This window comes from Dama dama, chromosome 1 (genome assembly GCF_033118175.1).
Source record: "Dama dama isolate Ldn47 chromosome 1, ASM3311817v1, whole genome shotgun sequence".
NCBI classification, from domain to species: domain Eukaryota; kingdom Metazoa; phylum Chordata; class Mammalia; order Artiodactyla; family Cervidae; genus Dama; species Dama dama.
In genome coordinates, this window is record NC_083681.1 from 3,861,570 (window position 1) to 3,888,827 (window position 27,258).

At 40.2% G+C, this 27,258-nt stretch overlaps 1 protein-coding gene across 10 annotated transcripts; it reads left to right on the forward strand.

Annotated features, from left to right (window-relative positions):
- Position 1: 1 nt before the first annotated feature.
- Positions 2–25,957, forward strand: ANKRD49 (ankyrin repeat domain 49). Of its 10 annotated transcripts, none has more exons than XM_061142975.1 (5): positions 2–143; positions 12,460–12,810; positions 13,486–13,885; positions 18,653–18,729; positions 22,319–25,957. In XM_061142975.1, exons 2-4 carry the CDS (start codon positions 12,556–12,558, stop codon positions 18,700–18,702), a joined length of 705 nt encoding a protein of 234 aa, XP_060998958.1. In that variant the 5' UTR covers positions 2–143; positions 12,460–12,555; the 3' UTR covers positions 18,703–18,729; positions 22,319–25,957. The 10 variants fall into 10 exon arrangements, with proteins under 10 accessions (XP_060998958.1, XP_060998968.1, XP_060998930.1 ...); XM_061142985.1 differs by lacking the exon at positions 22,319–25,957 and adding an exon at positions 20,998–22,027; XM_061142947.1 differs by lacking the exon at positions 22,319–25,957 and adding an exon at positions 18,903–19,785.
- Positions 25,958–27,258: the final 1,301 nt, after the last annotated feature.

The following is a 27,258-nucleotide window of genomic DNA, read 5'->3' on the forward strand; positions in this document are numbered from 1 at the left end:
ACTGCTCTCATTGGCTGTCGAGTGCCGCGAGGTCGCAAGAAAAGTTGCCGCGAGGCCCCGCCCTCGTACAGGAGCCAATCCTGAGTAGCCGAGGAGACAGAACCCGGAAGCGAGGTTCCCGGCGGCGATTTTCCGACTCCGAGGTGGGTAGCTCTTTCTCGTCTGGGGTCACACTTTTTGGTCGTTTGGCGCCACCTTTGAGCTCCTGAACCGAAAGGAGCGGGCGCCTGTGGACCTGTGGTGAGCTCTGCAAACCCGGCCGCGAAGTAGGTCCTCGGTAGGGCTAGAGCGGTTTCTTCGGGCTTTAGAGGTTTTGAAGGCCGCATATGCGCCTCCTGGGCCTGTGAAGTGATCGGACAGTGCCGGAGGGTCGGAACTGGTGGCCTTCTCTCTGACTACCCTCCCCAGAGACTGAACATTCGGCCTCTAGCTAACAAGCCTTTCCCTGTGTCTCCTGATTGTCTCCGTGGACCCCAGAGATTCAGCACACTTGTATTGCTTTGTGCTGACAGTGCATAAAAAAATAATAATAATGTGAAACTTTTGAATTAGAAAATCTGGGCCTTTAGTTCCATTGAAAGTTGTTTTAATCTTTATAAACTTCAGCGCCTTCGCCTGTCTAATGGGGCTTATGGCTCCACCTGTCGCTGAGCTGTCTAAGAGTTGACATAATTCGTGGAATGTGATCTTTAAAAAACATAACCTAGTTCCTCCTGTTGCAATATCATCAAGTAGAAATCTTGATCGACTGTTTAAATCTTGAATCAGGGAGATGCAGCAGAGTTTGCCTTTTTAAATTAATTAAGAAATTTTTGTATGTAATTTATTTTACCTGGAACAGTAAATTCAAATTTTAAAAAGAGTTTTTATAAAAAGGAGAGTAAGGGGACAAGATCTGTGCTATAATGTTGCTGTGCTATGCCTACACTCTCAGTAGCTTCAGTCCTGTTCGACTCTTGCGACTGTGGCTTGCCAGGCTCCACAGTCTATGGTATTCTTTAGGCAAGAATACTGGAGTGGGTTGCCATGCCCTCCTCCAGGAGATCTTGACCCAGGGATCGAGCCCACCTCTCCTGAGTCTCCTGCATTGCAGGTGGATTCTTTACTGCTGAGCCACCAGGGGAAGCCCCAATATTGTTACTATGGATGCTGTAATTAATATGTGAACTTTACATTATTTACTAGTATTAAGTGTTTAATGAATAGATGTATATTGCGTTGTAAGTATCAGAGAATAGTTTAAGAAAAAAGTGAAAATATTAGAATATAAAAACCTTTTTGATAGGGTCTCTTGACTGATCTGAAATACTGAACTATCTTAGAAAATTCCTTAGTGCAGTCCTTTCTTTGTGCATAGGATCTTCCCTAATGACTCATGGTAAAGAATCTACATGCAAAGGAGGAGACCCAGGTTCTATCCCTGCGTGGGGAAGATCCCCTGTAGAAGGGAATGGCAACCCATTCCAGTATTCTTGCCTGGAGAATTCCATTGACAGAGGTGTCTTGTGGGCTACAGTCCATGGAGTCATAAAGAGTTGGCCATGACTCAGTGACTAACACTGCATTGTGCAACAAAGTAATAGGTCCAGAGAAGGTATTGGTCATGAGTGATAGATTTAAACTTGATTTAAATGCTCTTGGCACTAGTATTAAAATATAATGATGCATTCAGTTCAATTTAGTCACTCAGTTGTGACTCTGCGACCCCATGAACCGCAACACACCAGGCCTCCCTGTCCATCACCAACTCCTGGAATTTACTCAAGCTCATGTCCGTTGAGTCCCTGATGCCATCCAACCATCTCATCCTCTGTCTTCCCCCTCTCCTCCCGCCCTCAATCTTTCCTAGCATCAGGGTCTTTTCAAATGAGTCAGCTCTTCGCATCAGGTAGCCAAAGGATTGAAGTTTCAGTTTCAACATCAGTCCTTCCAATGAACACCCAGCACTGATCTCTTTTAGGATGAACTGGTTGGATCTCCTTGCAGTCCAAGGGACTCTCAAGAGTCTTCTCTAACACTACAGTTCAAAAGCATCAATTCTTCTCTGCTCAGCTTTCTTTATAGTTCAACTCTCACATCCATACATGACCACTGGAAAAACCATAGCCTTGACTAGACAGACCTTTGTTGACAAAGTAATGTCTCTACTTTTTAATATGCTGTCTAGGTTGATCATAACTTTCCTTCCAAGGAGTAAGAGTCTTTTATGCTTGTAATCATGATCTGCAGTGATTTTGGAGCCCCCCAAAATAAAGTCAGCCACTGTTTCCACTGTTTGCCCATCTGTTTACCATGAAGTGATGGGACGAGATGCCGTGATCTTAGTTTTCTGAATGTTGAGCTTTAAGGCAGCTTTTTCACTCTCCTCTTTCACTTTCATCAAGAGGCTCTTTAGTTCTTTGCTTTCTGCCATAAGGGGGGTGTCACCTGCATATCTGCGGTTATTGATATTTCTCCCGGCAATCTGGATTCCAGCTTGTGCTTCCTCCAACCCAGCGTTTCTCATGATGTACTCTGCATATATGTTGAATAAGTAGGGTGAGAATATACAGCCTTGGAGTACTCCTTTACCTATTTGGAAGCAGTCTGTTGTTCCATGTCCAGTTCTAACTGTTGCTTCCTGACCTGCATACAGGTTTCTCAAGAGACAGGTCAGGTGGTCTGGTATTCCCATCTCTTTCAGAATTTTCCACAGTTTATTGTGATCCACACAGTCAAAGGCTTTGGCATAGTCAATAAAACAGAAATAGATGTTTTCCTGGAACTCTCTTGCTTTTTCAATGATCCAGCAGATGTTGGTAATTTGATCTCTGGTTTTTCTGCCTTTTCTAAAACCAGCTTGAACATCTGGAAGTTCACAGTTCAAGTATTGCTGAAGCCTGGCTTAGAGAATTTTGAGCATTACTTTACTAGTGTGTGAGATGAGTGCAATTGTGCGGTAGTTTGAGCATTCTTCGGCATTGCCTTTCTTTGGGATTGCAATGAAAACTGACCTTTTCCAGTCCTGTGGGCACGGCTGAGTTTTCCAAATTTGCTGACATATTGAGTGCAACACTTTCATAGCATCTTTCAGGATTTGAAATGGCTCAACTGGAATTCCATCACCTCCACTAGGTTTGTTCGTAGGGATGCTTCCTAAGGCCCACTTGACTGCATTCCAGGATGTCTGGCTCTAGGTGAGTGATCACACCATCATGATTATCTGGGTTGTGAAGATCTTTTTTGTACAGTTCTTCTGTGTATTCCTGCCACCTCTTAATATCTTCTGCTTCTGTTAGGTCCCTACCATTTCTGTTATTTATTGAGCCCATCTTTGCATGTAATGTTCCCTTGGTATCTCTAATTTTCTTGAAGAGATCTCTAGTCTCCCATTCTGTTGTTTTCCTCTACTTTTTTGCAATAATGCGTTAGGATTCACTCAATTAAAACTCATGAAAGTTAGGTAGAAAGAAATCTGTATCTTAGGAGTATGAGTAACTCTATTTCTCAGAATCCATTCCAAGCAAAATCAAGTGATAGCACTTTAATCATGTTAATTATATGAATGTTTTAATGCTTGTTGTATATAAGTCGGACATGAATGTAAGTTAAATATAGTCCCTATCCTTAAGCTCACAGTCTTTTTAGAGGCTAAAACAAGAATAAAATTAGTGATAAGACAGTATGTATCACCAAGAAACAAGAGAAACTAGAGAGATCTAATATGCAGGCTCAAGAAAGACTTAAGAGAGAGACAACTTCTGGGAAGAGTCTTAAATGACTAAAAAGATTTCAACAAATTAGGAAGCTGAGAAATATTTTTAAAATATCTATTATACTAATTTTCTTTAATTAGTTGAACTTTAATATGCTGTACAACTTTTTTTTTAATTAATGAATTTATATTAATTGGAGGCTAATTACTTTACAATATTGTGGTGGATTTGCCATACATTGACATGAATCAGCCACAGGTGTACATGTGTTCCCCAGTCCCATACCCCACCCACCTCCCTCCCCATCCCATCCCTTTGCGTTGTCCCAACGCACTGGCTTTGAGTGCCCTGTTTCATGCATTGAACTTGGACTGGTCTTCTATTTCACATATGGTAATATACATGTTTTAAAACTATTCTCTCAAATCATCCCACCCTCGCCTTCTCCCACAGAGTCCAGAAGTCTGTTCTTTACATCTGTGTCTCTTTTGCTGTCTCGCATTTAGGGTCATCGTTACCATCTTTCTAAATTCCATATATATGCATTAGTATACTGTATTGGTGTTTTTCTTTCTGACTTACCTCACTGTGTATAATAGGCTCCAGTTTCATCTGCCTCATTAGAACCAATTCAAATGTGTTCTTTTTAATAGCTGAGTAATATTCCATTGTGTATATGTACTACATCTTTCTTATCCCTTCATCTGCCAAGTGACATCTAGGTTGCTTCCCTGTTCTAGCTATTGTAAACAGTGCTGCGATGAGCATTGGGGTACATGTGTCTCTTTCAATTATGGTTTCCTCGGTGTGTATGCCCAGCAGTGGGATTGCTGGGTTTAATGACAATTCTATTTTCTGTTTTTGAAGGAGTCTCCACACTGTTCTCCATAGTGGCTGGAGAACACTAGTGGTTCTCCACTAGTTTGCATTCCCACCAATGGTGTAAGAGGGTTCCTTTTTCTCCACATCCTTTCCAGCATTTATTATTTGTAGACTTTTTGATACCAGCCATTCATACCAGGGTGGGATGGTACCTCATTGTGTGTTTGATTTGCATTTCTCTGATAATGAGTGGTGTTGAGCATTTTTTCATGTGCTTCTTAGCCATCTGTATGTCTTCTTTGGAGAAATGTCTGTTTAGTTCTTTGGCCCAGTTTTTGATTGGGTCATTTATTTTTCTGGTATTGAGCTGCATGATTTGTTTGTATATTTTTGAGATTAATTCTTTGTCAATTGTTTCATTTGCTATTATTTTCTCCCACTCTGAAGGCTATCTTTTCACCTTGCTTATAGTTTCCTTCATTGTGCAAAAGCTTTTAAGTTTAATTAGGTGCCATTTGTTTATTTTTGCTTTTATTTCCACTACTCTGGGAGGTGGGTCATAGAGGATCTTGCTGTGATTTATGTCAGAGTGTTTTGCCTATGTTTTTCTCTAGGCGTTTTATAGTTTCTGGTCTTATATTTAGATCTTTAATCCGTTTTAAGTTTATTTTTGTGTATGGTGTTAGAAAGTGTTCTAGTTTCATTCTTTTACAGGTGGTTGACCAGTTTTCCCAGCACAACTAAAGAGATTGTCTTTTCTCCATTATATATTTTTTCCTCCTTTGTCAAAGATAAGGTGTCCCTGGGTGTGTGGATTTATCTCTGGGCTTTCTATTTTGTGCCATTGATCTACATTTCTGTCTTTGTGCCAGTACTATATTGGCTTGATGACTGTAGCTTTGTAGTATAGTCTGAGGTCAGGCAGGTTGATTCCTCCAGTTCCATTCTTCCTTCTTTCTCATGATTGATTTGGCTATTTGAGGTTTTTTATATTTCCATACAAATTGTGAAATTATTTGTTCTAGTTCTGTGAAAAATACCGTTGGTAACTTGACAGGGATTGCATTGAATCTATAGATTGCTTTGGGTAGAATAGCCATTTTGACAATATTGATTCTTCCAATCCATGAGCATGGTATATTTCTCCATCTGTTTGTGTCATCTTTGATTTCTTTCATCAGGGTTTTATAGTTTTCTATATGTAGGTCTATTGTTTCTTTAGATAGATTTATTCCTAAGTATTTTATTCTTTATTCACCGTCACAATGGTGAATGGGATTGTTTCCTTAATTTCATTTCTATTTTCTCATTGTTAGTGTATAGAAATGCATGGGATTTTGTATATTAATTTTGTATCCTAAAACTTTACAATATTCATTGATAAGGTCTAGTAATTTTCTGGTGGAGTCTTTAGGGTTTTCTATGTAGAGGATCATGTCATCTGCAAAACAGTGAGAGTTTTACTTCTTTTCCAAACTGGATCCTTTTATTTCTTTTTTTTTTTTTTTTTCTGATGGCTGTGGCTAAAACTTCCAAAACTATGTTGAATAGTAGTGGTGAGAGTGGTCACCCTTGTCTTGTTCCTGACTTTAGAGGAAATGCTTTCAATATTTCACCATTGAGGACAATGTTTGCTGTGGGTTGATCATATATGGCTTTTATTATGTTGAGATGTGTTCTTTCTATGCCTGTTTTCTGGAGAGTCTTTATCATAAGTGGTTGTTGAATTTTGTCAAAGGCTTTCTCTGCATCTATTGAGATAATCATATCCTTCATTTATCCTTCAATTTGTTAATGTGGTATATTACATTAAGTGATTTGCAAATATTGAAGAATCCTTTCATCCCTGGGATAAAGCCCACTTGGTCATGATGTATGGTCTTTTTAATATGTTGTTGGATTCTGTTTGCTAGAATTTTGTTGAGGATTTTTGCATCTATGTTCATCAGTGCTATTGGCCTGTAGTTTTCTTTTTTTGTGGCATCTTTTTCTGGTTTTGGTATTAGGGTGATGGTGGCCTAATAGAATGAGTTTGTGAGATTACCTTCCTCTGCAATTTTCTGGAACCGTTGAATAGGACAGTTGTTAGCTCTTCTCTAAATTTTTGGTAGAATTCACCTGTGAAGCCATCTGGTCCTGGGCTTTTGTTTGTTGGAAGATTTTTGATTACAGTTTCCATTTCTGTGCTTGTGATAGATCTGTTAAGATTTTCTATTTCTTCCTGGTTCAGTTTTGGAAGGTAATACTTTTCTAAGAATTCATCTGTTTCTTTCAAGTTGTCCATTTCATTGCCATAGAGTTGCTGATACTAGTCTCTTATGATCCTTTATATTTCTGTGTTGTCTGTTGTGATTTCTTCATTTTCAGTTTTAATTTTGTTGGTTTGATTCTTCTCCCTTTTTTGCTTGATGAGTCTGGCTAATGGTTTGTCTATTTTATTTATCTTCTCAAAGAACCAGTTTTTAGTTTTGTTGATTTTTGCTATAGTCTGCTTTTTTTCTTTTTCATTTATTTCTGCCCTAATTTTTGTGATTTCTTTCCTTCTACCAACCCTGGGGTTCTTCGTTTTTTCTTTTTCTAGTTTCTTTAGATGTAAAGTTAGGTTATTTATTTGATTTTTCTCTTGTTTCTTGAGGTAAACTTCTAATGCTATGAACCTTCCCCTTTACACTGCTTTTCAGTTCAGTTCAGTTCAGTCGCTTAGTCATGTCTGACTCTTTGCGACCCCGTGGACTGCAGCATGCCAGGCCTCCCTGTCCATCCCCAACTCTGGGTGCTTGCTCAAACTCATGGCCATTGAGTTGGTGATGCCATCCAGCCATCTCATCCTCTGTCATCCCCTTCTCCTCTCACCTTCAATCTTTCCCAGCATCAGGGTCTTTTCAAATGAATCAGCTCTTCTCATTAGGTGTCCAAAATATTGGAGTTTCAGTTTCAACGTCAGTCCTTCCAATGAACACTGCTTTTACTGAATCCCATAGGTTTTGGGTTGTCATGTTTTCATTTTCATTTGTTTCTATGCATATTTTGATTTCCTTTTTGATTTCTTCCATGATTTGTTGGTTATTCAGAAGCATGTTATTTAGCATCCATATGTTTGTATTTTTAATAGTTTTTTTTCCTGTAGTTGACATCTAATCTTACCACATTGTGATCAGAAAAGATGCTTGAAATGATTTCAGTTTTTCTGAATTTACTAAGGCTAGATTTATGGCCCAGGATGTGATCTATCCCAGAGAATGTTCTGCGTGTACTTGAGAAAAAGGTGAAATTCATTGTTTTGGGGTGAAATGGCCTATAGATATTAATTAGGGATAACTGCTACATTGTATCATTTAAAGTTTGTGTTTCCTTGCTAATTTTCAGTTTGGTTGATCTATCCATAGGTGTGAGTGGGGTATTAAAGCCTTCCACTATTATTGCGTGACTGTTAATTTCCCCTTTCATACCTGTTAGCATTTGCTTTATGTATTGAGACACTCCTATGTTGGGTGCATATATATTTATAATTGTTATATCTTCTTCTTGGATTGATCCTTTGATCATTATGTAGTGTCCTTCTTTGTCTCTTTTCATGGCTTTTATTTCAAAGACTATTTTGTCTGATGTGAGATTGCTGCTTCTGCTTTATTTTGGTCTCCTTTTGCATGAAATATCTTTTCCAGCCCCTTACTTCCAGTCTGTATGTGTCCCTTGTTTTGAGGTGGATTACTTGTAGACAGCATATATAGGGGTCTTATTTTTGTATCCATTCAGCCAGTCTTCGTCTGTTGGTTGGGGCATTCAACCCATTTACGTCTAAGGTAATTATTGATAAATATGATCCCGTTGCCATTTACTTTGTTGTTTTGGGTTTGAGTTTATAAACCTTTTCTGTGTTTCCTGACAGAGAAGATCCTTTAGCATTTGTTGAAGAGCTGGTTTGGTGATGCTGAATTCTCTCTGCTTTTGCTGTGTTCTTGTGTTGCTGGAGAATTTCATGGTATGTCTTGCTCTGGAACTTGTTGGCTCTTGGGTGCAGCTTGGTTTCAGTGTAGGTATGGAGGCTTTTGATGAGCTCTTGTCTATTAATGTTCCCTGGAATCAGGAGTTTTCTGATGTTCTCAGGTTTTGGAGTTAAGCCTCCTGCCTCTGGCTTTCAGTCTTATTCTTACAGTAGCCTAAAGACTTCTCCATCCATACAGCACTGATAATAAAACATCTAGGTTAATGGTGAAAAGATTCTCCACAGTGAGGGACACCCAGAGAGGTTCACAGAGTTACATGGAGAAGAGAAGAAGCAGGAGGGAGATAGACGTGACCAGGACAAGAAGACGGGAAGACAAAAGGGGATAGAGCAGTGTAGGCAGTAATCAAATCCCTATGTGCTCTCCACAGTCTGGAACCCTCAGAGAGGTTCACATAGAGAAGAGAAGAGGGAGGAGGGAGATAGAGGTGACCAAGACGAGAAGAGGGGGAGTCAAAATGGGAGAGAGCAATCAAGCCAGTAATCACAACCCTAAGTGAACATGGATACTGAAGATTAGATTCTTAAAGGTACAAAATTGATTAAAAAAAAATACCAAGAAGCAAAGATTAAACATAGAGTAGAGGTTAGACTCTCAAAAATACAATATTAAAAATACAAAACAAAATGAATCACAAAAATTATAAAATATATATATATGAAATTTGCTTTTAAAATAGGGTCTTTTTTTTGCAAGGTAATAGTAGGTACTCTTGCCTGGAAAATCCCATGGACGGAAGAGCCTGGTAGGCTGCAGTCCATGGGGTCTCGAAGAGTCGAACATGGCTGAGCAACTTCACTTTCACTTTTCACTTTTATGCATTGGAGAAGGAAATGGCAACCCACTCCAGTGTTCTTGCCTGGAGAATCCCAGGGATGGGGTCGCACAGAGTCGGACACGACTGAAGTGACTTAGCAGCAGCAGCAGTAGGTTATAAAAGTGAAAATTAAAGTAATAAAGAACTTAAATTTTTTAAAAAATTAAAAAGTGATAATATAAAATATATTTAGGAATTTCTCTGGAGCTGTTGTGGGCAGTGTGGGGTCAGTTCAGTTTCAGATAGTTCCTTGTTCCAGCTTGCACTTCTTCTCAAAGTCTATAGGCCCCCTCCAATGCTTAGTCAATGTTAACTGCAGGGTTTTAATCTGTTGCACTTGTCACTTCCAGAGCAGGTCCCTCTTCTTTGTTTACTTTGGCTTCCTCTGTTTGAAAGTCTCTTCCATGTCTAATTTCCACCCTGACACAAGGGGGTGAAGGTGGTAACTTATTTACGCTTACTTGTTCAGTTGTGTTTTGGGAAGGGAGGAACCCTGCAAATATCACTGGCATGTGTGGGGAGTGCTCGCAGTGAATGGACCACACTGGGTTTGCCCAAGCTCATGGTGTGTGCTTTCTGGTTCTACACTGTTCAGGATGCAGGGTGCTCTGCAGGGCACTGTCCAAAGCGGGCCCTGGGTTTCATGCACTTCCCAGGTCTAAGCCACTCGGATTCAGGTTCTCGGGTACTCGGGGTACTCTGCAAGGGCACAGACTGTTGGGCATGCGTTTTGTGCCCTTCCCAGGTCTGAGCAGCTCAGGCGACCAGGTGCTTGGCCAGCGCACTCTCCCAGGTGGGCCACGTGTCTTAATCACCTCTCTAGTCTCAGGTGTGCCATGTGTCTCCTCTGGGGAGCTGATCTCAGGCTGCAACTCTCCTGGCAGATGTCAACCATCCAGGATCCCAGGAAGATGTGGTTAACAAGTGGGGGCCTGCTCACAGTTTTGTGGAGGATGCCGGTCTCTGAGGCCGAGATTGGAGCAGCTCCTTGACTTCTGGCTCTGGCTGTCACCCAGCTGCCTCTCTTCCTCTGGCAGGGAGGGGACTGTATGCAGCTGGCTAGCTCTCCTTTGGTGATCACTCAATCCTTTGCTCTGTGAGCGGGCCAGGCTACACATTAAATTATAGCCTTTCACAGGAAAGTTCTTGTTTTCTCTCTCTCTCTCTCTCTCTCTCTCTCTCTCTCTCTCTCTCTCTGGCTATCCCACAGTTTGGGCTGCTGTCTCACGTTAACTCCCTCAGATTGTCCTCGGGGCCTTCAGGCCCGGTCCTTACTCTAAGCATGCAGCCTGTGCCTCCCTGTCCAGCCCCCAGTGGCTGATGCGAGCATCTGGGCTACTTCTCTGCTGGGAGTTGTGGTTAGGCACCTGTTCTGTGGGTTTTGGGTTTTTTTTTTTCCTCCTGGTTATCTTGCCTTCTGAGATTCTGAAACTCCCCACAGATCTGCTGGTGAGAGGGTTTCCTGGTGTTTGGAAACTTCTCCTTCATGACTCCCTCCCCAGAATGGGTCTCCGTCCCTAACTCTTTCGTCTCTCTTCTTTTATATTTTTTCCTACCTCCTTTTGAAGAGAATGGGCTGCCTTTCTGGGTGCCTGGTGTCCTCCGCCAGCGTCCAGAAGTTGTTTTGTGGAAGTTGTTCAGCATTCAGACGATCTTTTGATGAATTTGTGGGGGAGAAGGTGGTCTTCCTATCCTATTCCTCCATCTTGGGACTGCCCCCCTGCATAACTCTTTCAACTGATGTTGTTTATAAATTTTTATGGCAACCTAGCAGAATAAATATCATTTCTTTCAGGAAGCTTTCTGTAATCCCTTGTGGTGGTATTTTAGTCCCTAAGTCATGTCCAACTCCGCAAAGCCATGGACTGTAGCCCACCAGGCTTTTCTGTCCATGGGATTCTCCAGGCAAGAATACTGGAGTGTGTTGCCATTTCCTTCTCCAGGGCATCTTCCCAGCCCAGGGATTGAACCCATGTCTCCTGCATTGGCAGACAAATTCTTTACCGCTGAGCCACTAGGGATGCCCTCAGTAATCCCATAAGACTGGGTTAATTATGGGTCTCCTGTATATTCATTGTATCTGGTTACAGTCTTATGATAGTACTTAATGCTGTTTTTGCCAGCCTTCCTAACTAGATGGTAAACTTCATGAGGTTACGACATGGATCTTGTTCATTATTGAATCCCAGTACCTAGAGACTGGCGGGCTTCCCAAGTGGTGCAGTGGTAAAGAACCTGCCTGCCAATGTAGGAGACAAAAGAGAAGCAGGTTTGATCCCTGCACTGGGAAGATCCCCTGGAGAAGAAAGTGGCAACCCACTCCAGGGATTTCTAGCCTGGGAAATCCCTTAAACAGAGGAGCCTGGCCGGCTACAGTTCAGGGGGTCGCAGAGAGTTGGACATGATTGAGCCACCAAGCCCAAGCACATAACACCGAGAGACTAGCACATGCCAGGTGTTTTTTCATCTTTGTTGAGTGAAGGAGTGCATGACAGCCAGAATCATGTTTCACAACAAGAACCCAACTAAGAACAATTGTTGTCTGTCAGTAAACAGGACTACTTTTTAAAGCCATGAATTTTCCTAAGCCAGAATTGTTCAAGTAGAAAGAGGATGATTATTATAGATGTCATGGTAAAGATATCTGCATTGATGAGAGATTGGGACATGTGTCCTCTGGGGGATATTCCATTTCTAAAAATCTCTGATTCTTGGAAGTAGTTTTTAGGAACTACAAATTTTTGCTTCTCTTCTATAGCATCTATGTGTCTAGTTTCTAAAAATGGTGAATGTTCTCATTTTTATTGTATTAGTTATAATTTTAAAACTTCAAGCATTAATTAACTGTTAGTATAATACTTATAGTATCTAAACCAATAGATTCAAAGTAAGAGTCGTAACTACTGACTTAGTAGAAGAAAACAATAAAAATGAGTATTAGGCCATTAAAAATAAAGATAACTGAAATCTGTCAGCTCCAATATTTGACGAATATAAAGAGTATTAATAAACACCAAAAAATTTAGACAATATTTGTGTATGTTTGCAAGACTTATTTATGCTATTAATAAAGCTTGAATTACTGGTTTGCTCCTAATTTTTGTGTTTGTGTTTTCAGATCTTGATGAATAAAACAAAGCAGACATAATCATCTCTGGAGAGATTATTTATATCCTGGTGTTTGAAATGATTTATATTTAAAATAGTAGTAAAAATGGAAAAAGAGAGAGTAAATCCTGAAAAACCAGACCCAGAGAACTCCTTGGACTTTTCTGAACACTTCAACCAACTTGAACTGTTGGAAACACATGGACACCTTATTCCCACTGGTACCCAAAGTCTCTGGGTAGGGAATTCTGATGAAGATGAGGAGCAAGATGAAGAAACTGAAGAGTGGTATCAACTGCAAGAAAAAAAAATGGAAAAAGATCCAAGCAAATTGCTTCTTTGGGCTGCTGAAAAAAATCGGGTAAAAAAAGAGAAAAGAACAGTTAAAAAAGAAACCTTAATTTAGTAGAAAACTACTAGATTGGAAGCCAGAGAACCTGTCCCTGAAGCTCGCTTTGTCCTCAGACCAAACTGAAAAAAAAAATCACTTCATGAAAACAGGTGTCTGAGGTTATTTTAGTTAGAAGGAATTGAGCTTCTTAATCTCTAGATTTCCTTGTTAGCATTGTATTCTACTAATAAAAGTTTATGTTTTAAAGTTTTATACACCGTGCATATTGCTGTGATAATCCTACTACCAAAAGGTCAGAACGTAATGTTCCATTATTATGTTTTCTTTACAGATGAAACATATCAAACATGGTTCTAGCCTGTATTGTTCACCTAACTGTAGCTTTAGTGCAGTAAGCCTTAATTGGACCAGGAGTAAACATATGGATTGGTTTTTAGAGAATCACATTCATAAAATCAAGTTTATGAGGGGAAAAAACCCAAAAGAATTTATAATTAACGCTGACTTGTTCATTGTTAAATCAGTTGTCCTCCTCCCCAAAAGAAATCTTATGTTTATTTTACAGTCATCTACTAATAAGGAAGTTTTCATTTAACTTAAGTCTAACACCACTAGACCATTTCGTGTTCCTTGTTTACTATTTTGTTTCATGTTGGGTTTTTGAAAGATCTGTTTTCTTCTCAGCTGACCACAGTGCGGAGACTGCTTTCAGAAAGGGCTACCCACGTGAACACTCAAGATGAAGACAAGTACACACCACTCCACCGAGCAGCCTACAGTGGGCACTTGGATGTGGTCCGAGAGCTGATTGCACACGGGGCAGATGTCCACGCGGTGACCGTGGATGGCTGGACACCCCTGCACAGTGCCTGTAAGTGGAATAATGCCAGAGTGGCTTCTTTCTTACTGCAGCATGATGCAGATATCAACGCCCAAACGAAAGGCCTCCTGACACCCCTACACCTTGCCGCTGGGAACGGAGACAGCAAAGACACCCTGGAGCTCCTCCTGATGAACCGCTACATCAAGCCAGGTCTGAAGAACAGCCTGGAGGAAACGGCATTTGACATCGCCAGGAGGACCGGTATCTATCACTACCTCTTTGAAATTGTGGAAGGCTGCACAAATTGTTCACCTCAGTCTTAATAACAGTTCTAATAATTTTCTTAAGTTTCTAAGTCCGAGTGCCTGCTTTGTGTAAGATATGAAATATCCCCGTTGTACAAAATTGACATCAAAAGTCTTAAGAGAGTATTTCAGTGGTACTCAGAATACTATCCCTCCAAGTGAATTGCCTGACCTTGATGTCAAAATGTATTTGAAAGTTGTTTGGATTTATCTTTAATGATTTCCATGGCGTTTGTGATTTTTACCAAATCATTTTAACTTGCCTATATTGAAAAACTTGTCAGAGGTTGTACAGAAAACTAATATTTTTGGTGCTGATCCAAGAGAAATGTATTTTTACATTTACAATATCCCCTATCCTAGAGCTTTGTGGAGTGTTTAGTATATCAACATATATTTTTATAAGGTCAGGTAACTCAGAATTTCATTTAAAAATTTTAAATATACTGGTGCAGTTCAGATGTCTTTTCTGCATCACCATAGCCATTTGCTTTCACTATAAACCATAAGAATGAACCTATTAGTGACTTGAATCTTCATGAGTTTAAAGAAAAATTGAGAAACCTAGATCTTCGTTTTTTATTCATAGAACCATAGATGTTTAATCTACAAATGTTATATACTGCCTCTCCTTCCACAATCCACACAATCCTGTGGACCTTCCTACCTCACCCTGGTCAGCCTACATAATCCTCATTCTGGTGAGTCAGCATGACGCTTAAGACATATGCACAACTATACCTTGGTCCAGGTAGTCGTAGCCTATTTGCCATCCAGCTAGTTTTACCTGTCTGGTCCTGCTCACCTCATCTCCCAGGGTCACAGGAAGGGTTCTTTTCCAGGATCCTCATTTTATAGAAGCCACACAAAGTCAAAGTGACAAGGGAAAAGAAATTCTAAGATGATTTTACTGGGGCAAGAACCACAAAGTGGCTCAGGCGTTTTTTTAAAAGCCACATTGTAGATAACAACAAGAGCATAAGTATAAATATTCTAAAAAAAAAATAATAATAAAGGTTTTAAACTACCAAGAAAGAGCATGAATAATTCTTGTACCTGTGTGTATCTTCCTTGGATTCATAACGTTTGTCTACCCAGCATACATTTGTTTAGCTTTGTGTCTCTCCAGCAGCAGCTTCCTGTTCCTATGCCCTTCTGTGACTAAAACAAAAGAGTTCTCTCTCAACTTCTCAGCACCAGAACTAACACACTGGGGAAAGGGAGCTGAACTAATGGGCCTTTGCTTTGGTTATATGTAATGTATATGTGTGTGTATGTGTGTATATAAACATATATAGAGAGAGAGTTTTTATTTTATTTTTTTCTCTTTGGCTGTGCTGCGGGGCTTGCAGGATCTTAGTTCCCCAACCAGGGATTGATCCTGCATCCTTGGCAGTGAAAGCTCAGAGTCCTAACCACTTAGACCACCAGAGAATTCCCTCTATGGTTATACTTTTTAAATGTCCACCAAGGTATTTGACTCTTTTGACCCAGCCCATGTGACCCAGTTACCTTAAACTAAATAACAACGTTATTTAATCAAATATATGTGGCAGTTTTTAGGTTAAAACAAGATTGGATCATCTCAGAAAAGTTAAAGATGACATATAAACTGAATCATTGTGACAGTGTTTTTAAGACTTAGGAGAGCTTTGGTTATTTTATGATCTCTGGCTAGAAGATAACTCTATTTCAGAGTGTCAATACCTTTGATATAACAGTTTCGGCAGAAAGTGAAAGGTTGATTTCTGTTTAATCTGACCTAATGTAGTGATGCCAAATGACAAGGTATAGCTGATAGAAATGACAGTACCAACTACCCCGTTAGACTGCTAAACGAGGCTACCTGAGTCACAGAGCCTATGGCTCCTTTCTTATGTGGGAATGAGTTGCATTCGTGTTTTATATATATAAGCTTTCCCTATGAGTATGACTCCAAAGGAGCTGCTTTATTTCTAAGAAAATGAGATGCGACTTCTCCCTTTTTTTCAGTCTTCAATCACTCAGCCAGTCCTAGGGAGAAAACTTATACATATTAGAGAAATCCCTTCCAACCCTGAGGATGGAACTTGTATTATTTGCTTCCTTTATACCTTCCTTGGTGGTTTTTTAATTTTATTTTTATTATTTTTTCTTTTTTAAGTATACTTGACATAAAATATTATATATTTCGGGTATATAACAAAGTGATTTTTTTTTTTTCTTTTTGGCAGTGCTTCATGGCCTGCGGGCCTTGGTTCCCCAGTCAGGGATCCAGCCCACACTGCTCACATTGGAAGTGCACAGTCTTATTAACCAGTGGACCGCCAGGAAGTCCCAACAAAGGGATTTGATACTCTCCTTAGTATTTTCTGACTCCTCAGTCCACAGATGATGTGCGCTAATCATGCTTTTCACTACTCAGTGGACCCTTGAACACACATTTATATCGTGCAGGTCCATTTATAAGCAGTACTACACAACCGGTGCTGGAGAAGGAAATGGCAACCCACTCCAGTATTCTTACCTGGAAAATTCCATGGACAGAGGAGCCTGGTGGACTACAGTGCATGGGTTGGCAAAGAGTGGGACACAATTGAGCACGCATGCCTACATGCACACAACCTGTGCAGTGGTTAAATCTGTGGATGCAGAACCACAGATACAGTTACAGTGAGAAAGTTCAATTTTCAGTTATGCAGAGGGTCAGCACCCCAATCCTTGTGTTTAAGGGTCAACTCCTTATTTATTACCTGTGTTTACCAGTTGCCTTTAAGAAGACTAAATAAATCCATTTGCAAACAAAATTTTCGTTAGTCTTACAGAATTTATCTCAAGAACTTTTTAAAAAATAAAATCTGTTTTGCATATAACAAGGCTTAACTGTAACTATGTGCTTGAGGAAGAGGTGACTTTGTCATTGTTCAAGGGACAGTGACCCACAATGAAATTAGTTAACTTTGCTTTTATAAATCTTAAATGTGCTTCTCCAGGGCCCAAACATTTGTTCTGGCTCACAACTTAAAACAGTGAAAGGATTTAGCATTTTTATACTATGGACGTGAAGGCATCCATTTGTTTCTATTCATTGGCATCTATTATTGCATTTACCACTATGCTAGAAGATCATGATCAAAAGAGGCCCAGAGGAGGGGCAAAAAAAAAAAAAGAGGCTCAGAGAAGTAAAACTTGGTCTAATACTGAAAGGTTGTTGCTGAACGATAAGACGCGGGATTCTTGACCTCCGGAGGAGACGAATTCAATCTGAGGCCAGAGACGAGGCTGGATCGCTCTGAGCTTTTGTGTAATAAAGTTTTATTAAAGTATAGAGAAAGCTTCTGACATAGGCATCAGAAGGGGGCAAAAGAGTACCCCCCTCCTAGTCTTTAGCTGTATGTTATATAGTCACTCACAGTCTGTTAATGAAATGAGAGGAATGTCATAAAATTTAGAATGGCATCAGATAATTCATCCCAGGCCATAAAACGATTGACTTGAATCTTGTAGAAGGGCAGAATACCAACAAATAGTTCTGTTTACATCGATTAGGGGAACAATACCTGAGTAAGTAAGTTAGGCCGTTTGGCGGAACCAACTTGAAGATAAGAGTCTGGGGTTCATTAACATAGCTTAAGACAACATTTCCATACGAAAAAGAAATGTATTGGTTAACTCGAAGTTTGAGAGTAGTTAGCTTTAGGTGAGACCAGGTGTCATGGCAACACAGAATGTTAAGAGAAACCTCCTTTTAAATGTGTATAGAGAAGGAAAAACAGATCGCTGGTTTGTTTCTTCCTGCCGTTTAAGAGAGATAAAAATGTCTGGCACTTACAGCCTCTTTCCTCTATTTGGAGACCCCTGGCCTTCCTGCCTGTTACCTTCTCAATACTTAGGTCCCATACCAAAATGAAATTGCATCAGTTCTCCATTCCTGATGAAAACATGTGCCATCTTCACCCTACCTGAAATGACTCAAGGAATTTACAGCACTGCTTTGACTCAGGGAGGTACCAAACATGATCACAAAATCATTGATAATGGCTTACTTCATTAGTTACCGTGGGATGCTCTAGTCCCTCTGTAGGTTCATAGGATGACCATTCAACTTGTGTAAGACAGAGTGCTTTCTCTAGAGGGAATTAAAGATCCATGTTTATTAAGTTCAGAAGACAGTAAACAGAAGGATTGAGTGTAGCATTTTGATGTTTTAAATTCCTAAAAATTTCTCTTTGGAATCCTACAATTTCACTTCTGGGAACCTAAGTGGAAATGATCAAAATCAGTGCTACTGTATAGAAACATAATGTGAGCTACATAGGTAATTTTAAGTTTTTTTTTCTAGTGGCTGCATTAAAACACAAATGGGTGAAATTAATTTTAATAACCCACATCATCTAACCTGATACATCCAAAGCATTCATTCAAGTATGATACAAATATTTTAAAATTATTGAGACATTTTACTTTTTTATAGTACATCTTCAAAATGCATTGTGTATTTTATGTTGTTGTTCAGTCAGTAAGTCATGTCTGAGTTTTTGTGACCCCATGGACTGCAGCATTCCAGGCTCCTCTGTCCTCCACTATCTCCCTGAGTTTGCCTAAATTTGTGTCTACTGAGTTACAGAGGCTATCTAATCATCTCATCCTCTGCCCAAGAAAATATCTGTCATTGCTTCTAATATATTTTATGGCACATCTTAATTCAGATGAGCCCCATTTGACTAGTGGCTACTTTGTTCAGCACAGGTCAAGATGCCTGAAACTTTCCCTGGAGGCAAAGCAGAAGGCTAAGAGGAGGAGCAGGAAATTTTGAGTCAGGTAAATCTGTGTCCAAATCATGATTGCCTTTTGACAAATGAGCTATTTTCTCACATGTAATATGCAGATAGTATCTATCTTGTTAGAGTTTTGTGAGGAATAAATGAGATGTAATATAGATAAGGTATTTCCTTTCCCCAACATTTCAAGCAGGACTGCCCTTTTTATTGTAGGTATTTGGATCCTTGAAGATCCCAAAGTTCTCCCTTGGTAATCCTATGGTTCTTTCTCATGACTTTAGTAGGATAGTCAACAAAGAGCTTCTTTCAAGAATCCAAACAAAATGCCTTCCTGTCTTCAAAGGCCCTTGCCAGGTGTCAAGGTCTCCAACAGAAGAAAAACTTCAAGGAATAAGAAAAGGCAAAAGAATTTCAACAGCTAATTCAATTTTCGGTTATGCAGAGGGTCAGCACCCCAGTCCTTGTGTTTAAGGGTCAACTCCGTATTACCTAGCTAATTACAGCTAATTACAAGGACTTGAAGGAAATGAGATTCTAAGAGAGAATCTGTTTCCACTGTGGACCCAGAGCCTTGAAACTCAGAATACTTTACTGCTCATTCCATATGTGGAACTTTTTGGTACTTACCAAATGAGCGGTTTTAAATTGATGCCATTTTCCCTTTTTATGATGGGTCTTATTAATGCTGAGCAAATGGAATAAAAGCACTCATATTTGGTTTATCACTTTAATTATCCAGTCAACCCTCAGGAACATCTAATAGTCCTCACCATGAATTGAATGACATAGCCCCATCTGCCAGTGAATCTCAGAAAAGCAGAAATTTGTAGGTCCGAAAATGTGTTTAATGAAAGAAATGGCTTATGAAATCTAAAAGCAAACTAGTACCTAATTTGTTTTCTTGCTTCCGTTTCTGTTATAACATGTTCAGCATTTTGTCTCTGCTAGACAGTGCTTGGAAGTTAGGAGAACATCACTGGAGAATTAATGTGCGTTCATAAGCACTGACTCCTGAGTGGTCATTGGAATTCCTTTTTCAGACACAGCTGTTTTAAACAAGGCAATTTTTAGCAATAAAAAGCAAATGAGAATGTGAGCCTGCCTTTATTAGAAAATCAGGTGTCTCTCAGGTTTTTCTAAACCCAAATATAATAACTCATGAAGAAGATGTATCCTGATTGAAGGGACCAAATCGAGGAGCAAGAAATAGTCCGTCATGACACATACTAGAAAAAGCACTAGAGTTCAGATTTGCTTCTCTGTTCTTTGCATATTTATTATTTGAAGATATGCATGACTTTCAAAAAGAATCAAAAGGAAGAAAAGGGTATTAAGATGGATCCTTTCATCCATGCTTTTGATTTTAGTCTGCAGCTTGAACAATGAGGTTTTGGAGTCCATACAGAAAGGTAATCATGTGTCATGGTTCTTCACTCTATTGACATTGGGGCCAAATAATTCTGTGTATTCAAATTCTGTGTATTCAAATAATATGCCGGAGCAACCTGTGTATTAGTTTATGTTTATCAGCATTCCTGGCCTCTACTCGCTAGATGTCCCTCCCACCCCACCACCCAGTTGTGGCCACCAAAACTGTCTCCAGACATTGCCAAGTGTTTCCTGCTGTATGTCATCAGAAGTCCTTAAGGCGGGAGATTTCAGAATTTGGCTAGCCAGAGAGTTGTTTTATTATCATTCAAGTAAATTTTATTTAAAGTCATGTTTTTCTTAGATTTTGCTAGGCATTCCAAATATTCATCAATGGACACTCAAAAATTATATAATCTTGATTCTGCTTAAAATCTTTGGTATTTTGTTGAGATCATTCAAACATATTCAAAAAGTGGGCTAAAATATACAGTTAGAAAAAGAACTCTTCAATACTGAGTTTCATACATCAGGAAAACACTCCTGTTCACAGGTTTAGTCTCTAGGAAACTTTTTTTTTCTACCCTTTACTTTTTTTTTCTTTTTCATCCTTTACTTTTTTTTCTTTCTTTGGGGAGGGCCTCACTGCCCAGCTTGCGGGATCTCAGTTCCCTGACCAAGGATCAAACCCCATAGCCCCAGCAGTGGAAGGAAGCACAGTCTTAACCACTGGATCACCAGGGAAGTCTCTTGCCTCTAGGAAATTTAACCCTTAAGTCAGATGAGAAATTCTAGAGAATTTAGAAAAAGTCTAACTTCTGGTATCGAGGGAAATAGTAAACAAATCCTGATTTTTAATAGTTGTATGATTATAAAGGTAAAATTTTTATTACACTACTGGATAAAAAGCAATGAAATTGATGCACAGTCTTTTCTTTAGAAAAGATCTTAGAAGAAATGGGGTAAGAGAAGCCAACCACTTCTGTAGAAAAGAAGGAAATGGAGAAAGAGTTGGCATCTTCCAAGTGTCAACAACTGCAGAAATAGACGATAATCTCATAATGTCATTGTCATTCTAGAACCCTTAATTATTGAGAAGAAAATAACATGGTGTAATTTATTTTGGCAATTGTTGGAGACCTTTCAGCAAAGGTCATTGAGAGCATGTGGGCCGACCCAGGCAGTGGAGGCTTCTCACCGTCTCCCCTGTCCTTGGAATGTTCTTCCTACTGTTTCCACTGTGGGAACCCTTCCAAGGATGTGACCTTGGGAGAGCAATGTGTTATTGGGACTTCCTTGAACTCAATACATGACTGAACCCAGTTAAGGCCTCTATACAAATTTTTAAGCTTCTGGAGGGCAGAAGGGGAGTTCAGCTCATCATGCACTCACCCTGGACAGGCTTCCTATATAAGCCCCCCTTTACTTATTAAACTTGCCACTTGGAGTGGTCTGCTGCTTTCTTCAGTCTCTCCTAACCCTGCCTGTGTGGGGGCCAATCTCAGATTCCACCCGGGAAACTCGAGGTTGCAAACCAACAGAGATGACTTTTGCTTTAAAAATGAATCCCAAGATAAAGTGTATTAAAGTCATAATGTGTAAAAAAAAAAAATTTACATCTGTTTATCAGCCTTCCCTAATCATTTTTAATGTAATGCACAAGTAGAATAATCTCAAATGGTCTTCTGTATGAAAGTTTTTATATATCCAGTTGTGCTACACTGAGCCACTGTGATAATAACAGCTTTGGGTGCAGACTGTGCTGTAGGTACTCACATACATTACTTTATGTGAGCCTCACAATAACTCTGAGATAGGATGCCATTGCATGTACAGGGAAGTGGGCTTATGGAGGTTAAGTAAATTGTCATGCAATTAGTGAGAGAGGAAGATAAGTTTCAAGCATGTCTTTGTGATTCTACCACCTTTGATCTTTGTAAAGTTGATTAAAGAAGATATCCTTCGGTGCACATTGAGTTTATTTTCTTTGAACTGTTTACAGAAAACTTTGTTCAAACATTACCGCTTTTCACATATGAGTGTTACTAATCTCGGTATCACCAGTTAGTTTATCAAATAATCATAACAAAAATTCAGTTTTCTTTCTTTTCCATTTTCTTTAAGATTATTTTTATGTAGTCAATTTACAGTAGTGTTTGAGGATATAAAAACTTACTATTTTTAGGAAAAAAAGCTTCCCTGGTAGCTCAGCTGGTAAAGCATCTGCCTACAATGCAGGAGACCCTGGTTTGATTTCCTAGGTCGGGAAGATCCCCTGGAGAAAGGAGTGTCTAACCACTCCAGTATTCTTGCCTGGAGAATCCCATCATGGACAGAGGAGCCTGGCAGGCTGGACTGTTTCACTCTCAGCCCCACCTGGGAGAACACTCTGGGTGCTGAAGAATTCCTACCATGAAACACTCTTTCTTCCCTACTATCAGTTCCTGATGCAGCATGTGAATTTTCTGGCTGAAGCATGGTCCTTGGATCTCCTTCCCAAGAGCTCATCTGCTAGAACACCTAGGTTCACAATTCCTTGTATGGTTATTTCAACTCAGCACACAGAGAACAACCAGGTCACTCCACTTCCATTATTCAAGGTTGTTTGACTCAAGTGTCTATTTTCAGCGCTGAGACTCAGCAAGGAAACATGCTGGGTGTCAAACTGGCAACTGGGCTCTGCTAGCAAGAAGTCTGCTCTCATCCTGTTGAAGTAAGAATGAGTTATTCTTAAACCCAGCTAGGGAAACACTTTGGGTGTTTGAGAAAACACCTTGGGTGGTAGTGATGATCCCTCACTGCCATCAATACTGGTCACCTGGCTGTGACTTTTCTGAAGAAATGCTGTGCTTTCATCTCCTTACTAGGAGCTCTATCAGGAGAACACCTGCATTCATAATACATTGTAGGGTTATGCCACTCATGACACAGATGAACCAGTGCACACCACTGTCTTTGTGGAAAGGTTCAGTATGTTCCAAGTGAGTAGATTCAAGTTTGGGACAGTGCCAGGAAATACTCTGGTTTTGTGAACTTGCCATTTATGGACTGCTGGCATAAACAGTGTGCTCACCCTGTAAATGCTAGAATGTTTGACTCTGAAGCCTCTTACAAAAACACTTTGATTCTCAGTTTACAACCATCAATGTTTAGTGCAAGCAAGTAGTATTTCTAAAGTAAAATTTGCCTGACTGGCCTTACTACCAGCTCTGCTTATTGAACACCTGGTTTCCTACTGTGTCGTATGGGTTGGCCTCTTACCACATAGAGAAGAGTTCACATAATTTTCTAAATACAAAGGTTCGTCTTGTACCAACTGTTCATTTCCAGTGCTGCGAGAGAGCAGAGGAGTATGTGGGGTGTGCCTCAGCCATTTATGTTCAGCAGGCCAACGCCATTTTCTTACCCTTTGCAAGCTAATAGTGTTTCACTGTCAAACGCCCCTGGGGAAGGAGCTTGGGTGCTGACTTTCTCTTCACTGCAGGCAGCTAATGCAAGGAGGTGACGCTACTAAAGGACACAGTGCACTTCGATCTGCATAGTAGGAATTCATCTCACAGAACTCTGACATTCATAATGCGCTTATTTTTCTGCCATGCCCGACACAGAGAACATCAGTTCGACTGCTTTTTTCATAGAAAGGTTCAGTTTGTCCAAAGTTTGTATTTTCAAGGCCGAGACATTGTTGGGAAGTATGATGGGTGTGAACCTGCTCTTTGAGTTCTGCTGGCCAAAACACTGCTGTCACACTGTGAATGCTGGACTGTTTCTTGTCAAAACCACCTAGGAAAACACTTTGGATGCTGATTTCATCTCCACTACAGTCAGTTTTTATCACCTGCAAGTTGCTTTTCTGAAGAAACACTGTGCTTGGATCTCCTTACTGAATTCTCATCACCAAGAACAAGCTAGATTCAAAGTGCGTTGTGTGGTTAAGGCTGTCACTGCACAGAGAACAATCGGTTGATACCACTTCCTTTGTGGAAATGTTCAGTTTGTTCCAAATGAGTCCTTTCAACTCTGGGACACTTTCTGGAAATACGCTGGGTATAAACTTGCCAGTAGTGGACTGCTGGCAAAGCAGTGTGCTCACCCTATAAATAATAGAAGGTTTCACCCTGAGTCCACTTACAAAAACATTTTGGGTGCTGATTTTCACTTCACTATCGTCAAATTTAGTGCATGCAAGTTACTTTGGTGAAGGAAAAACTGCCTGCATCTCTGTACTATAAGCTCTGCTTATAGAACACCTTGTATGGTTATGCCACTAAACATCAAGTGAAAAACCAGTTCACACCAGTTCATTTGTGGAAAGTTTTGATTTGATCCAAGTGTATATTTTCCGTGTTGGGACATTGCAGGGATTTATTCTGTGTGAACCTGCCAAATGGGGTCTGCGAGCAAAAACATCAAATACTGTGAAAGCTCGTGATACATTCTCAAAACCCACTGATGAAAACACTTTGGGTACTGATTCTCCCTTCATTCAAGTCAATTTTTCATCACTACCAAGTGACTCCTATGAATAAATACCATGCTTGGGTTGCTTTAATATGAGGTCTTCTCATAGAAGACCCAGGTTCATAATGCCTAGTATATGGTTAGGAAGCTTATCACACAGAGATCAGCCAGTATACCCCACTTCCATATCGAAAGGTTGTTTGACTCAAGTGTGTATTCTCAGTGCTGTGACACTTGCAAGGAAACATGCTGGATGTGAACCTGGCAATTGGGGTTTGCTAGCAAAAACTCTGCTCTCATCCTGTGAAAGCAAGATGTGTCATTCTCAAACCCACTGAGGAAAACATTTTGGGTGTTTGAGAAAAACACTTTGGGTGCTGATTCTCTCTTCACAACTGTCAATTTTTCTGGCCAATGCATGCCTTTTCTGAAGAAACACTGTACTTGGATCTCCTTACTAGGAGGTCTGCATGTAGAACACCTAGGTTTATAATGCATTGTAGGCATATGCCACTCATGACACGGAGATCAATCACTTCACACCACTTCCCTCTTGGAAAGGTTCAGTTTGTTCAGAGTGAGTAATTCAAACTCTGGGACACTTTCAGGAAATAGGCTGGGTGTGTACTTGCCAGTTGTGGACTGCTGGCAAAATAGTGTACTTGCCAGTTGTGGACTGCTGGCAAAATAGTGTGCTCACCCTATAAATCCTAGAAGGTTTCACCCTGAAATGAAAAACTTAAAAAAACACTTCGGGTGCTGATTTTCACTTCACTACTGTCAATTTTTACTGCAAGCAAGTTAAGTTGCTGAAGGAAAAACTGTGCCTGTGTCTCCTTACTACAGGCTTTGCTCATAGAACACCTTGTATGGTTATGCCACTAAATACCCAGCGAAAAACCATTTCACACCACTTCCTTCATGGAAAGGTTGGGTTTGACCCAAGTGTCTGTTTTCAGTGCTGGGACATTGCTTGGATTTATTCTTGGTGTGAACCTGCCAATTGGAGTCTGCTGGCAAAAACACTGCTTAAATACAGTGAAAACTTGAATGTGACATTTTAAAAACCCACCGAGGAAAACACTTTGAGTGCTGATTCTCCTTTCACTCTGGTCGATTTTTTGCCGCTATCAAGAGACTATTCTGAAGAAACACCTTACTAGGAGCTTGTCTCATAGAACACCTAGGTTCATAATGGCTTGTTTGGTTACACAACTTAACACACAGAGAACAATCAGTTCACCCCATTTCCATCATCGAAAGGTTGTTTGACTCAAGTGTGTATTTTCAGTGCTGAGAGACTGTAAGGAAACATGATGGGTGTGAACATGACAATTGGGGTCTACTAGCCAAAACTGCTCTCATCCTGTGAAAGCAAGAATGTGTCATTCTCAAATCCACCTGAGAAAAAGTTTTCAGTGTTTGAATAAACACTTTCACTACCATCAGTTTTGGTTGCTAGTTCATGACTTTTCTGAAGAAACACTCTGTATGGATCTCTTTACTAGGACCTCTTCCCATAGAACACCAAGGTTCACAGAATATTCTAGGGCTATGCCACTGATGACACAGAGATCAGCCAGTTCACACCACTTCCTTCGTGGAAATGTTTTAGTTAGTTCTGAGTAAATACTTCCAACTCTGGTACAGTGTCAGGTAATATGCTGGGTGTGAACTTGCCAGTTGTGAACTGCTGGCCAAACAGTTTGCTTACCCTTTAAATCCTAGGATGTTTCACTCTGGAGCCACCTACAAAGACACTTTTAGTTCTGATTTTCACTTCACTACCATCCATTTTTAAGGCAAGCAAGTTTCTTTTCTGAAGGAAAACCTGTGCCTGAGTCTCCTTCCTAAGAGCTCTGCTTACAGAACACCTAGGTTCACACTGTGTCATATGGGCTTGCCACTCACCCCCCAGAGAACAGTGCACACATCTTTCTACATGGAAAGGTTTGGTTTGCCCCAACTGTGCATTTCTAGTGCTAGGAAACAGCAGAGAAACATGCTTGGTGTATATCAGCTGTTTATGTTCAGTGGGCAGAACCATTTTTCTCACCCTTTGAAAGCTAGAATGTTTCACTCTCAAAGCCAGCTAGGAAAACACCTTGGGAGCAGACTTTGTCTTCACTACAGTCAGTTGATGCAAGGAAGTGACACTACTAAAGGAAACAATATGCTTGGATCCCCATCTTAGTGCTCACCTCATAGAACACCAGCATTCATAATGCATTGATTTTTCTGCCACACAGCACACAGAGAACAGCCAGTCAACCACTTTCTTCATGAAAAGGTTCAGTTTGTCCCAAGTGTGTATTTTCAAGGCTGGGACACTGCAGGGAAATAGGACAGGTGTGAACCTGACATTTGAGTTCTGCCGGCAAAAACACTGCTCTCACCCTGTGAAAGTTATAGAGTGTGTCACTGTCAAACCCACCTAGGAAAATAGGAAAACACTTGGGTGCTGATTCTGTCCTCACTCCAGTCATTATTTTATCGCCAGGTAGTGGCTTTTCTGAAGAAACACTGCTTGGATCTCCTGACTGGGGTCTCATCTCCTAGAACAACCTGGGATCAAGATGCATTGTATGGTTATGGCAGTCACCGCACAAAGAACAAGCAGATCACGCCACTTCCTTCATGGAAAGGTTCTGTTGGTTCCAAGTGTGTAATCTCAATTCTGGGACCCTGCAAGGAAATGTGCTGAGGGTGAACCTGCCAACTGGGGACAGATACCAAAACA